The 13,776-nt window shown below is 56.2% G+C and overlaps 3 protein-coding genes across 3 annotated transcripts; 1 reads left to right on the top strand and 2 right to left on the bottom strand.

The window, feature by feature from the left end:
* Nucleotides 1-150: 150 nt before the first annotated feature.
* KVR01_006990 (uncharacterized protein) lies at nt 151-4,288 on the bottom strand. The gene is made up of 3 exons (XM_044785060.1): nt 3,102-4,288; nt 1,031-3,032; nt 151-970 (listed from the first exon to the last, which is right to left on the bottom strand). The coding sequence occupies exons 1-3, from the start codon at nt 3,271-3,273 to the stop codon at nt 457-459; spliced, it is 2,688 nt and encodes an 895-aa protein (XP_044644421.1). The 5' UTR covers nt 3,274-4,288; the 3' UTR covers nt 151-456.
* A 95-nt stretch (nt 4,289-4,383) lies between these two features.
* Nucleotides 4,384-7,826, top strand: KVR01_006783 (uncharacterized protein). Its single transcript, XM_044792737.1, has 2 exons — nt 4,384-7,346; nt 7,412-7,826. Exon 1 carries the CDS (start codon nt 4,946-4,948, stop codon nt 7,250-7,252), a length of 2,307 nt encoding a protein of 768 aa, XP_044644214.1. The 5' UTR covers nt 4,384-4,945; the 3' UTR covers nt 7,253-7,346; nt 7,412-7,826.
* A 183-nt stretch (nt 7,827-8,009) lies between these two features.
* On the bottom strand, nt 8,010-9,452 carry KVR01_006713 (uncharacterized protein; the record flags this gene model as incomplete). Its single annotated transcript, XM_044789236.1, has 1 exon — nt 8,010-9,452. One exon carries the CDS (start codon nt 9,450-9,452, stop codon nt 8,010-8,012), a length of 1,443 nt encoding a protein of 480 aa, XP_044644144.1.
* Between the last annotated feature and the right edge of the window lie 4,324 nt (nt 9,453-13,776).

Below are 13,776 nucleotides of genomic sequence, written 5' to 3'. Positions count from 1 at the left end.
GCGAGTGCAGCGAAAAGGTACCCAGAACGCGCATCTCTTGTAAGAACAGTAGAAATGACACAAAATATCGTTGGCCCTGCTGGCATGTAAGTAATGTTGTGAGCACATGCCATTTTACCGGCATTCTGTGAGTATCAAGGACGGAGGTGCTTTCCATGGAACGGTACAAACGCTTCGGGTGCAAATGTGTGTTCGCGTAAATAATTATAGATGATTTGATTGTAGCCCGATTCCTACCTACACGTCTCGCAATATGTACAATTGACGTGCCTGTCCCGGGTATATTTAACCGTGTCTTTATGCTGTCATGCCAGACAGCTTCTTCTTGGTCGACGACCCCTGAAAGGGTTTCGCGAAAAGCCAAATTCCTGTAAAAGAGAGGTCCCTGTGACCTCGTAGTTGTGGGCAGGGTTTGCCCAACGACCGCCTGCGGACCAGGATATAATTCGGACCATCTCATGGCTCCTGCTCTACGATATTTTCTATTCGAGGCCTGAGGTGAGCAGGGTGCCGGCCTTGCTCATCAGTGTAAGCCCTGAAAACTTCTCGCCTCATGAAGCGCCTCGGTGCTCGGCGGCCTGTGAAGAGCTCGAATTGGGCGAACCCCTGCTCTGGCAGGATATCGAGGCCGTCCATCGTCACCCAGCCCCGGTGGGCTTCTCGGTGGCTCTGGTCTAGCAATGGTGTGTGTAATGTCTTGTAGGCAAATTCGACCACCACGCCTCCGGTCGGACTGTCGAGCCACTGTGGTGGTAGAGTGAAGTCTGGGGCCGGCTGGTCGCCGACGCCGTGGCCAGGTATGGCGGAGACGATTATGGTGGGCTGCCGCCACCCTTCGGGCCACACGTCGTCCCTTGATTTGAGAATATGGAAGCGGGTCTCGACTTCAGTGTCAGGGCTAAATAGCGGTAGGTCGTCCCTCGCTAGTAGTTTTGTGAAATGTTCGACAAGCTTTTCCGCGTTCGAGTAACTGGAGCGTCGGTTGTCAGAACAAGCCTGGTAGGCACGATGCTAGGGATGACAAACTTACGTGCGGTTTAGTACACAGATATTCTTCACCCCCATCTGGAGCATCGCGTACGTAGCGGCTCTTGCCATACCGCCCGCCCCCACGACAAGACCACAGCTGGTGGACCTTACGGCATTGGCGGGCGAGAGGCCGCGGCGTATACACGCCCTAATGCCAATCCAATCTGTGTTCTCCCCGTACAATGCCTTGATTGGACCCGCCCGGTTGCGGCACTGGAAGAGACGGGCGTCCTCCGGGACAGTTCCGTCTTCGTTCAGCGCTCGGATCGGTATCAGGGTGTTAACCGCCCCAATTGCCTTTGCATGCTTGCTCAAGGAGTGCGTGATGCTGATGATCTCAACTTTGAAAGGGAGGCTGATTGAGGCGCCAGCGAAGTATGGGTCCATCACAACCTCCTGCAGGCTCCGGATGGACGAGGTGCTGTGCGGCCGGTAATGGTGGGGTATGCCAAGGGCCTTCAGCGCTGCGTTGTGCATCCCTGGGGACAGACTGAAGGACACATAGCCGCCGATCACGTACAAATTCATCGGGTCGAATACAAATGACGAGTAGAGGCTTCGCGTTGCTTGAAGGGCGGTTATGGAGGGAGAGGGGTAGGCCAGCTCATCGTCGCGGTCTGCGCTCGTAGCTGATCCGACGGGGAGAACCGAGCTAAGCACTTGATTGAAACAAGAGGACGTCTTTCCCTTTCTCCCAGTGTTATACGCAATAACGGGTAGTTTCGGCTCGCCCAGATCATCGATTCTCGTGCGCAAGGTGCCGATATCGAAGTTCTCGAGGTGGTGGCTAGCAACGCGTGAAAGTCGAGTCAGGTCGCAGCCAAGATCTCGCGCTTTTTGATATGCTCGAAGCCAAGAAGGGTCCGTCCAAGACGGCGCTGGTTCCCCTGTTAATTGTAAATTGCCGATAAGTTTTGATCGGCCCTTTGAGGTGTGAATTTGCGCAATGAATTCCTCCTCGAGTCGCAAGTCGACCGTCATGTACTCAACGGCCAATCGCAAACCATGCTGTAGGTAGGCAAAGTACAGCGACTTCCACGCGGGATCGTGGAGTGCTTGCTCGGGGAACACCACGTGGTAGAGTATGGGAATGACGATATTCCTCCGCACATCGGCCAAAGCGCGGCTGATGTCACTGGCGTGTTCAGGACTGAGGCCATCTTTGAGCATACCGGGCGCGGACGACAGGACAAGGTCGTCGACCACAATCTCGATAGCGTCTGCGCCGGTTTCGATGTCTTCGATGTCTAGCTTGTTGGCCAAAAGGGAGGACAGGGGGACCGAGACGGCGTAGGTGAACTGTCTGTCCTCGGTGGGGATGGAGGCCAGGGGAAAGGCGGACTCTATGAAAGGGATGGCGCCCTTGGGCAGGATGAGCGACAGGAACTTCAAAAAGTGCCTCTCGGCCCTCTTGAGGGTGAGGTAGGGAGCAGGGGACCTCTTGTCGAGGGCCGTTGCCAGGCCATCGAGCGAATCGGTCTTGTTCTTTTTGGTCATGTCCTCGGAGACGTTGAAGAACTCAAAGTGGCTGCACCTCCGGAAGAAGAGGCCACCGGCGTCGAGCAGGGTCTTGAGCCTCGCATCATCAGGTATCTTGAGGTGGTGCTTGATGGCCGGGGTATCTCGGACAATGTATATGATGGGGTGTATGTGGCTGTACTCCCGCAGCAGGTATTGGACATTGCGCTCCATCCACGAGCACACGATGATGGTATTCTTGGAACAGCGGTGGAAAAGATCTTCGAGGACATCAGCCTGGCGGCTGTGGTAGCTGGTCAGGCCGTGTTTCTTCTTGAAGACCGGGGAAGGGAGGCCAGTCATGTCCTGGAAGGCCCTCTCGGTGTCCACGACCTTGCGTTTCATGGCGCCGGAGGCAATGACGGCCAAGGTAGACTTGCCGGCACCCCGCAGGCCGGTGAGGACCAGGGAGACATCGGAGTCGAAAAGCCTAGCAGTAGAGAAGTCCGGAGTGTGCGGGGGGGAGCTCGGGGCAGAGCGTGAAGCTGGGCGGGCGGGTCAACGGAGACGGACGGAGTGGCTGAGGGTCAGCAGAGAAACACCACACGACATACCTCTAGACGGCGAGCCGCCGGGAGTTGGAGGAGACGGCTCATAGGGGTTGACGATGTGACTCAGGAAAGGACTAAGCTTTCTCGAGAGGGGCTGTCGGTTGGCGTCGTCCCAATCGGCGGCGGCGGCCATGGTGGCGAAGCTGCGCTTGCTGCCAGCCATGACAGACGCCATCTTGACCTGCACGCCGAGAGGGCAGGGCGGGGGAGATGCTCAGGCGAGGGCCATGTGCTCAAGCCGGCGATGTCGCTGGTGAGGTGAAGCGGTGGCGGTGAGTGAGGATGTGTGAGAGTGTGTATGCGTGGGTGTATGCGTGTGTCGAGGTCTCAGGGCGAATGCTGCTGCTGCTGATTGTGTGAAAGCCAAAAGTGAGGCCGAGTCGAGTTTCGAGATGCGAGGTTGCGGGTCTGCTCGGTCAGTGGCTGCGCATCTCCAACCCAAGGAGCAAAGGCACAAGAAACGGGCCAAGAGCAGGCAGAAAAGAGACAAGAGTGAGGCGAGAGTGGGTGTGTGTGTGTGTCCCTGGAGCTTGTCAGGTTTCGCGGCTGAGAGGGCGAGCGAGGTAGAGCCAGAGCAGTGATGAAGAATGTGAGTGGGTGGAATAGGTGGGATAGGTAAGATGTAAGGATCTGGGTACCGATGCCGAACCAGGACAGGTCGGGTCAGTGGTCGCACACGCACAAAACAGCAAGCCCACACTCACACACTCCCTCTCTACACCAAGTAGTAGTACTGGGAGTGCAGACCGTCCTCGCAGGCGGGCACAACTTGCAGGCAGGTCTGCAACAAACCGACTGTCGGGTCAATGGAGAACAAGGGAAAGCCGAGGGAAGGTTTGGCAGGGCAGGGCAGGGCAGGGCAGGGCAGGGCAGGGGCAGGGCTAGGCAGTGCCCAACGGGAGGGAGACTGGTCTGGTGGACGGGTGACGGGTGACGGGAGCTGCTGCGGCTGCGGCCTTGTGCGAGGGCGGCGCACCAAGAAGGACCCTGATGAGTGAGTGAGTTGAGAAGTCGAGAGTGAGAGTGATGAGAAATCCGGGATGACGACCGGGGTGGGCCCGCGGAACTGACCGCGGCCTCGAGGTTCGTATGTAAACGAGCACAGGGATCAAGGCTGGGCGCACATGGGCCAGTAGGACAGGGTGGGATGAATCTAGGTGGGGAGGGGCAGAGGGGTGGGGTGGGGTGGGGAGGGGAAAGCTAAGGGGCTAAGCAATTATCCTCAGCCTCTGCAGCCGGATGAATACCACAGTAACGCCCCTTCCCCAGATCCGATCCACAACGTGTCTCGTCTGCCAGTGTCTGGGCGTGCCTGTCTCTGCTGCACCTGTCTCTGCCTGGCTCCTTCCTGCTCCTCCACAAGCCCACAGCCTAGCCCGATTTTGCAGCCAGGCACACAGAAGACACTAACTAACTTTCCGACTTACTTACTCGGTACTGACTGACTGACTGACTTGCTTGCCTGCCTTGTGTCACTGGTCGGCTGCCGAGGTCGGTCCCATCCGACCACAGACCATAGACCAGAGAGACCACAGACCGCACCGCACTGCACTGCACTGCAGTTCAAGCAAGCAAGCCAATTGATCCAACTGCCTTTACTCACACACCCTACCCTCTCTCACACTTTCACCCTTACCATTACCCTTTATCTTTTATCCGTCTCCCGCCTCCCGCCTCCCCGTCAACCCTTTGCTTGCTTGCTGTTTCGGCCGGACGATTGCTGCGGATGAATGCCAGCCCTGCTTGCGCATCGCCATGAGACGGAGATGAGATCGCCAGGGGGATACCAACACTCGGGCACGACGTGCTGCAGCCACTAGCAGCAGCACCAGTAGTACCAGCTTGCGATGCCTCCCAAGCGCAAAACAACCGCTGAGGCCGACAACCCCCCCTCGGCCACCGCCAGCCCCGCCAACTCAAACACGGCCTCGGCCCGCGACGCGCCTCTCAAGCGCCAGCGTGTCTCCAGGGCCTGCGACCAGTGCCGTGCCGCACGCGAGAAGTGCGATGGCATCCAGCCCTTGTGCTTCCCCTGCGTCTCGCAGAACCGCGCCTGTACCTACGAGGCCAACCCCAAGAAGAGGGGCGTCCAGACCGGCTACATAAAGACCCTCGAGGTCGCCCTGGCATGGCTCTTCGACAAGGTCCCCGGCTGTGAGGACTCCCTCGAGAACCTGCTGATGCACGAGGGCGGCCAGGGCCAGAGCCTGCTCGTCGGTAAGGACTCGGAAAAGTCAAACCGCCTGCACAAGAGGTGGAGGAGGAGCAAGGTCCACAGGGGTATCGACCATATCCTATCCGGCGGCGGCGGCGGTCCCGGCGGCGGTCCCGGCCCTTCTCAGCAACCTGACGAGCCCGAGGACCCTGACAGCGACACGGAGCACGCCCAAAAGGCTTCCATCATCGTCCGCGGCCACACTCCCCCGAGCGCCGGCCTTGACCCGCCTCCAACGCGCATCGACGGCCAGGCTGTACCAGAACCCTCCGGGACCCTGTTGCTTCCACCCAACCACTGGAGACTCCTCGACATCTATTTCAGCTATACCCATTGCTGGTTTCCTATCCTTGAGAAACAAGACCTGCTAAAGACCGTATACCTATACTCCCCAGAGGGTATTGACGTCCAGCGCAACACTCCCAACTCCGCCGCCCATGCCGAGCTGTGGGCCGCCATGGCTCTGGCCTCTTACCAGAACCTGTCGAGTGCGAAGCTCAATGCCAACAACCAACCTCCCGACGCCGGGCACTCTCCCGACAAACTCTACAACATTGCGCGGACCCTCGTACCTTCCGAAGAGGGTCGGTTTGAGATCCAGCACGCAAGGGCGTTGCTGCTTCTGGCCCTGATTAGTGTTGGCAAAGGCCAAAAGACGTGCGCCTGGATCCTGGTCGGCCTCGCCCACCGCATCGCCCTCGATGTCTCGGACCTCCATCTGGGCGATGAGCGGTTCTCGAGGCGGGTCACAGCAACACTTATGGGGTGCTACATCCTTGACACCCTTATTTTCGTCCATCGAAGAGGCATGCCGAGCCTTGAAACAGCAGGCATACTCGAAGGAATGAGTATACCAGAGGACAATTTGGACGAATGGCAACCTTGGGCACCCTGTGATGGCTTCGGCCAGGGCTTTTCTGGCCCGGCCACCCTGTCACGGAGCCCGGCCTACTCATTGACTACCTTTAACCAGCTCTACGACGTTTTCAAGTTCCTAAGAAAACGGTCGGTCCACAGGCAGAACGGCCGCCCACTGGAAAACCCCTCCGAAGTAATGATGCTCTTGCACCAGACCATAAAACCACGCCTGCCCTTTGGCAATTTCATAGTGGCCCGGGATTCGAGCTCCGCCACCATACCATCTGCTTACGTTCTGAGGGTCTTGTTCTTATGGGTCAGCGCGCTGCTCAATTCGGCAGAATCGCCCTGCGCCCTCATTCTGGAATCCATCGAGCAATATCTGGCCCAGTTCGGCCCTTGCGGCGCCCCGCCGTTCTTCGCAACCTGCTTAGCCATGTTGGGCCAGCACAGGAGCTTCGCCGACCTCGACTCGCAGGCCAGGGAGAGGTGGCAGTCCATCAAAGTCATGCTCATCATGATCTGGAGCCCCGCTGGTCCCGCTGGAAACAGGCTTTCCAGCGAGCCCCGTCCAGGCTCTGCAATCTCAAATCCTGCGGGTGCATCGAATGCATCTATGGCCTCGTCCTCGATCAACACATCCAAGAATCTGCCAGCGGTCACAACCGCAGGTTTTGTACCAGCCAACCGCCTCCAGACGCCGACATTGGCTTCCAAACACCGACCAAGCACATCGTCTTTCATGATGGGCCAGTTCTCCCCATCTACACAACCCGGCCTCAACCCAGCGGGCAGCCCACAGGTGGGCAACGCGAACATGAACGCAATGGACACCAATACCATCATGCACGGCGGCCACGGGCCGCGAAATATGGGCCAGCAGCCCCATCAAACTCCAGGCGCCGCGCACCGCGGCAGCTTCGGCGGCGGCTCACTAGACTACGACGCCATCCTGGACGACCTGTCGTCCATGGACTATATAGACCGCGTCGACGCGGACCCTCAGTTCATGGCCAACCTGGGGTTCGCCCCGGGCTGTGATATTTCCGAGATATTGAATCGGGAGTTTGGGGCGATATGAACATACCTAACATACAGAGACGCGACGCGACGTGACGGTTTGAACGGCCTGTACTTTCCCGGGTCACCGACCCGTTGTTTATATATGTTCTACTGTATGCGTGAATATATAATGCATAAAAGCGGCTTTTTCATGATCACTGACAAAGTTCGTGACCAGAACTTGCATCTTCTTTTGCCATTCCATAACACATCTAAAGTTGTTTCGCTTCTATTCCGTATACGTCCGAGGACATACATGGCGCCTTCATACGGTGGTAAGCGCTCAAGAGTACATGGTTTACGTAAGGAGAAATGGGAGACTTTGACGAATCGCGCAAAATATTGCCTATCAAGTGAGTTGCAGTGGTAATTATCTTACAACTTCTGTCAAGCTCATGGGCCGTCTTTGTCCCACCGGATGTTCAAGTGGCCACCGTCTCCCTTCCCTAGGCGGTCTTCTTGGCCACTTCAAAGAAATTTCTTTAGCATCCAGTAGTGATGGTGGCATCGCCCATCCGGCGAACCATGTTTTCCAGGAGTTCCGTGTCATGTAGAGTTACAATACTAGTATCCTTCATCCATACCAACCTGAGAACACCCCGAGCAGGCGAGTGCTCTTCGCCCAATGGTAGTCTCAGATAGAGGATAAGCTCACGCAGCTCTCGTCCATACTCAGCTTCAATGCTGATTCGCGGCGAAGATTCCTCCTATGACAATTTGAGGGTGCCTCAAATCAGTTGCCATGTCTTCCAAACCCGTCGTCACCGAATCTGGCCTCAGGAGTCGATCTCACCCTCGCTATCTTCCTCGCTCTCGGTCCAATAGTCCTCCTCATCGATTCCCTGTCCATCCTCCACGTCTGCTCTGACAGGGGTATCAGGAATGCCAATGCCACGCATGTCAATGAATGCCGCCTCCGTCCGTCTCTCGGGCCGCGGCATGCCGAGCTCGTCAAACGCCAGCAGGTAGTTGTCCCAGGTCATCAAGTCGAGCGCTTCCTGCATGGCAGCCTCCAGGCGCGCGGTGTCTTGCCCGGGTGTCAGCGTGACCTTCTGGAATAATTCGCGGCACATCGAGCTGGTAAAGTGCACCATGGCCCTGACCTCGTTGACCGAAAGGTCCTGGTCTTCGGCGCTGATCACAAGAGCCCCAATGAGTGGAAATGCTCCCGACTCAGCGCACCCCTTGAGAGAGTTGAGATCAAACAGGGGGGAGCGGTTATCAGTGTCCTTCTTGAGACGGCGCATGAGCTCCGCGGCCGGGGTACATGTCAGCCATGCACGGTTTGCGTCGAAACGATGCAGTTCAGTTGGCATCATGCAAAGGCGCAGGGGCCGGCCGATGCGCTCGGAGATGGGCGATATATCTCCACGAAGCTCGGCCGCGAGCCCTCGGATCATGTGGTCGTAGGGAACGGAGATGGCCTTGTAGCGCTTCGAATCGTCCTCCGTGAGCAGGTCTCCCGCGATCATAACGCCCTTGATGTCCTTAAACTTCCAATATCCTGTGGAAGCCAGACCGATTGGCGGAGAGTAGAGAGGCTCGTAGAGTTGATGCTTGGGGTACACGGCAAGCCAGTCGATGGTGTGACGGAAGTCGGCCATCGTGGCACTTGACGGCCTGTCCGAGGGGGTGATGCGTCTTACGACAATGCTGCCACCCCAAAGGCTGGGCGGGCATGTGGCACCTATGGCTCGGACGGAAGCGAGTATGGACTTGTTGGCCTTTGATCCGTCTGTTTGGAAGTTGCCGCGGCAGAGGATTTGGATGCTGTGCTTTCCGATGAGTCTGCCATTCAGGCGGCAACTGAAACCAAAACCGCAGCGTTCGACGGACGGGCCGTGCTCGTCATCAGTAGGCTGGCGAAGAAGCTCGCTGACGGGTCTCATGTCAAAAGTCATGTGCGATGAGGTGGAGAGGATGACCACTTCTGGCTTCAAAGAATCGGCCCGGAAAAGGAAGCCTCGGTAGGCGTTTTCGAGCGGCTCGAGGTCATCGGGGTTGGCGTACTTGCTGCAGAGAAGCTTATGGCAAGGCCAGTCCGCCCGCTGGCATTTCTTGTTGTTGTTGCCACAGTACCAGACACCTTTGCAGCCAGAACACAAGCTGATGTTGTTGGAATCGCCGCACGTGATGCAGTATTTCTCTGCCTTCTTGTGGAGGGATGGGTTGAGAGGGCCATGAGAGCTGGCAGGCGTGTTGTCCTGCTGAGGCGCCATTGTGTCTGTCGTCTTTCTGCAGGCCACGTGATACAGTGAGAGGGCCTTCAGTTTCTGCATAGACCCAAGAAAGCAGGTTAGGAGGTCACAAGAACAGAGGATGGGTGAGGCTCATGTGATAACTGCAATGTTTACTGGCTGAGACCCTGTCGCTGATTGACGAGGCGTGGTGTGGGAGTTGGGCGAAACGAAGATGGAGTGGCAACTGGAACAAGGCATGGGAGGGAGGGGAGAATCGAGTGGAAGAAAATCAGAGCAACTCAGAAACAATCTCGCGACTGATGGTCCAACTCGTAGCCAAAGTCTAGGGATTTGAGAGGAAGTTGACGGAGGTTACCTTGAGCTCTCTGCAGAGTACTGTAACTCAGGTAGGAAATCGGTATCGGCAGACTTGGTCTTGCTGTCTGTCGTCTCGGTATGGTTCTAGGTCAGCTGCCCAGGTGTATCTCGAATGGTCTTGGGAGAAAGAATTAGGACGTGCAACAGAAACTCGCTCAGGTCATTCATAATCTGGGAAGTGAGCGACTTGGGGCTTGTGTGGGAGGAAGAAAAGGGTGCAACTGGTTGTTGTCAGGCAAGGGTAAATCGTCAATCACAACAACCTTGTGCAGTTGGTCTTTCTTGCGCGGCTGCCAAAAGAGGGGTTGGGAAAAGGAGCAGCCGCTTGTCACTTTGGGTAAACTGCATGCGAGGAAGGCCGTGGGATGTAGAGCGCGAAAGGAGTGTGATCTTAATCACGTTGCTGAAGACAGCTTTGAATGAGCTGTTTCCATCTGATATGCTTGGAGCTGCAAGAATTTGCTTTCCTAACGCGATCGGCCTGCTACCTAGAAAAGCGAGAAATTCTTGGGGACAATGAGCTTCGAACTGGGTGGAAGCCAGAATGTCTTGCTCAGCGACTTTCTTGAGCTCAACTGCCTCTGGTGAAACCTAGGTACCTACCTAGGTACCGTAATCCCATAAAAGTACGCAACATCTACACAACAGTTCAGACTCACAGCCTCACTACCTAGGTACGGTCATTTCCAGGCGAGGTTTCCGCCTACAGCAACCGATCAAGTAATCTTGAGCGGTAGAGGCGCACATGGCGTCACGCATTGTGACCACGTTCGCAAAGGAGGTAGTCCCCGCTGAGAAGCCGCTTGGAGTTTTGCAAGAGCTATGTGGTTTCGCTTCTATTCCGTATACGTCCGAGGACATACATGGCGCCTTCATTGCAAGAGCTATGCCCCCACGATGAGTTGCTAAAGAGCACTGGTAGGTGTTGTGGTGGTCTCGTCCAGCTAATCAAAACGACTCGCTTGTTCCACAAAATATCGTGGTCCCCGAGAGACTTGGCCTAGGAGTTTAGCTGTCTAGCTTCTGTACCAACACATCGAACCATATCTGTACTGTTTGAAACCGCTGCAACGTTCGGGTGGACCTCAGTAGTCGCCGCGAATGATTCGCAGGTCTCTCAAATAAGGAAAACATTTAATCGCGAAAGAATGAGTAGGGCAGTTTGTGGGAAAGCTTTTGCTCAATAGAATTATCAAGTAATTTCTCAGGTTACCTTACCCTAGGGTAGAGGTTACTGAGAGATTTGAAAGGCTAAGGCTATAACCGTCCATTTTCACACAGACAATTGGTTTCGTCTCTGTTCCGTACACGTCCGAAGCCATACACGATCCCAGGCTGACACGGAACAAAAGATTCCCCGTGTGCAAGTTCACTCGAAGACTGGTAAATGACCAAAGCCTTGTCTTGATAAATTTACACGCAGGCACCCGGGTTGGGATAATCTGCCTGCGTAAAAGGAAGACTGAATAGAATCAGAGCGACCAGTCTTCTGGTAAGGTTAGAATCATGAAGCATAATGAAGGCTCGGGTGTGATTCTATCCACAGCCTCCGGAGGAAAGGAGGCAAACCAAATTCGATTCGGTGAAGCAAAATATTGTCTCCCCCGGTGACCGCTTGGGGCGATACAGGTACATATGGTAGGTTGTATGGGCCTCTCAAATCCCCCTAATTGTCTATATAGTGGCTTGATGAAACACAAGACTGCCCAGGTACAGATGAAGTCCTTTCCAATATCGCACTGCGCGTGAGTCTTTACTTGTAAGCGGTGGACCGCCGAAGGACACAGGGCGCAAAGATCAAGTTGAAACGGGTATATTTAGAGCATTGGGAGGAAGGCTGTATATCTGACGGACTTGGTGCAACAGACAGCTCACGAAACAAAGCGGCAGCTCTCGCGAGTCTTGTCGGAATCATACGCGTGGCAATACGGGACGTCTAGAGGTGATCCACCTGTACTCCGCACCCAGAGGACCCATAAACTTTGACCGCGAAGGCCCATAGCGGCAGTTCGGTGGAAGGATACTACTAAACTCCGAACGAAAGACCCCACTGCTGGCATGTACGCCCTCCACAGGGCGGCTCGCTGAATCGCGATGTGCACATGTGGTGAACCTTGGAAGCCGGCTGGGCAGGAAGGAGACAGTTCAGAAGCAGCCGGCCTGCTCCAGGAAGTCAAATCTCGTTTATCTTGGACCGTGGCCAATGATCGGCGCATCGAACTGGCGCTGCCCTCGCATTCGGGCCGCACCCGGTGGTGGTGATGGGCGACGACCCCTTCTGTCGCTCGCCCAGCGGAAAATCGGGGCGCCCAGGGGTCTTGGGTGCCAGTCCTGACGCAGGGCCAAATGATCGACAGGCACGTAATCCGCACAGCCAGCCAGCCAGCCGGCCGGCCAGCCGCAAAAAGTTCCGACAGCAACGTCAAGAAGAAGAAATGATAAGCTGAAGCATGTAAACATAGGGACCACGCTTGCCACGCCACGAGGAGTGTGGCTTGCAGCTTGCAGCTTGTTGGGCCAAAGGTCAAAAAGGGCACCTAGGTAAGTTCCGTGACGAAGGCCGAGTTGCAGACAACAAGCAACTTCTTCGGGCTTCACCTGTACAGCACTTGAGTAGAGCCGCGCCTCCCACAAAGACCAACGTCATTCCTGATCGATTTCTCGCCCTCTGCGAACCTCTCATGCTTCTGCTGCAAGAAGCATCGACCCCTTGATGCCCGATTGATTTCTTTTGCCCTTGGTCTTCCTCGAAGAATACCATCATGCCCAGCCAGGCGACATGGAACGTCAGTTGACGCTTGGTCTTGGCTGGACACAACTCGAAAGGACATGTCATCATTCCAAGGTTGATATGACCGCGTGGGAGGTCGGATGCCACCACTGCACATCAGCTCCATCCACAGAGATATACGGAGCACACACATCAGGATCAGGTGTGGCTTGCTTCTCTGGGCCGGAGAAGCGTCCCCGTCTGACAAGGTCCACTGGCATGGTAACCTCGGTGAGGGCCCACCCAGACGGCAGACATCGATTCAGGCCTTGGCGCTCTGTCGATTCCAGAAGTCTCCCTGTTGCCTGCTGCAAACAGACATTACGATCCGGTCTTTGTACCGTGATATAAGTCCTCCTGCCGCCTGCGTCTGCTATCAGCGGGGCCGCCTCCGCCCTTGACCATGTTAGTCCGCGAGGCCGAGCCGGGATCACAACGATTGGCCGACCTCGAGCGCGGCACCAACGGTGTATTCGGTAGATGAGAGACAACGTTTCTATTGCTGGGCTCGGGCAGGATCACCAGATAGTGCAACACTAATGCCCTAGGTAAGCACGAGTTGAAGCAGTAGAGATCAGTTGATAGCTCTCTGCGCGTTGGCCAAGTGCAGTGCATGCGCCATCGCGAAGTGACCAGCACGCGGCAGAAGAGTCCATTCCCGACCTGCCTGATGAGACCGCTAGCCTCGTCTTATCAGTGGGGCGCGGGGCTCTTGCTTGGATCCAGATGTCTGCTGTGTCCATTCGAGGGCGGACTTTCGTCCCCATCCTCGGCCCGCCCAGAATCCAGACCGCGAATGATTTATGCAACACTGAGCCTTTTGTCACACCCCTCAGAAGACAGGCCAATTACCACTCCGCAAATGATCAAATCTAAGGGCTCCGGCGTGCCTGGATTGAGGGCCCGCCCAGGCCAATCATGGAAATCCGCCGCTCTGGTAAGGTTTGGAGCCCCCATTGAGATTGCTCTGGCTGTCTGGGGTGTTGGTTCGTCCAAGGCTCGGCTTCTCCAGGGGGGGCGTGGCATGGGTGCCGATAGCTATGGCTGTCTGGCCAATGAAGCAGCGCTCAGTCAAGGAATTGAGTGATGGCAACACCCAACCAAAATCTCTCTCATCAGACTGCTTGCCTTCCCAAGGGCTGCTGCTCTCTTCCGCCCTCACGATGGGGCCAGGCTCGACCGAGCTCCCGGGAAACAAGCTCTGGCTCTTCAAGG

Source organism: Diaporthe batatas, assembly GCF_019321695.1.
Source record: "Diaporthe batatas strain CRI 302-4 chromosome Unknown Contig00007, whole genome shotgun sequence".
In the NCBI taxonomy this organism is placed as follows: Eukaryota; Fungi; Ascomycota; class Sordariomycetes; order Diaporthales; family Diaporthaceae; genus Diaporthe; species Diaporthe batatas.
The sequence above is the reverse complement of the archived record's forward strand: the minus strand, read 5'-3'. Positions and strand labels throughout refer to the sequence as shown.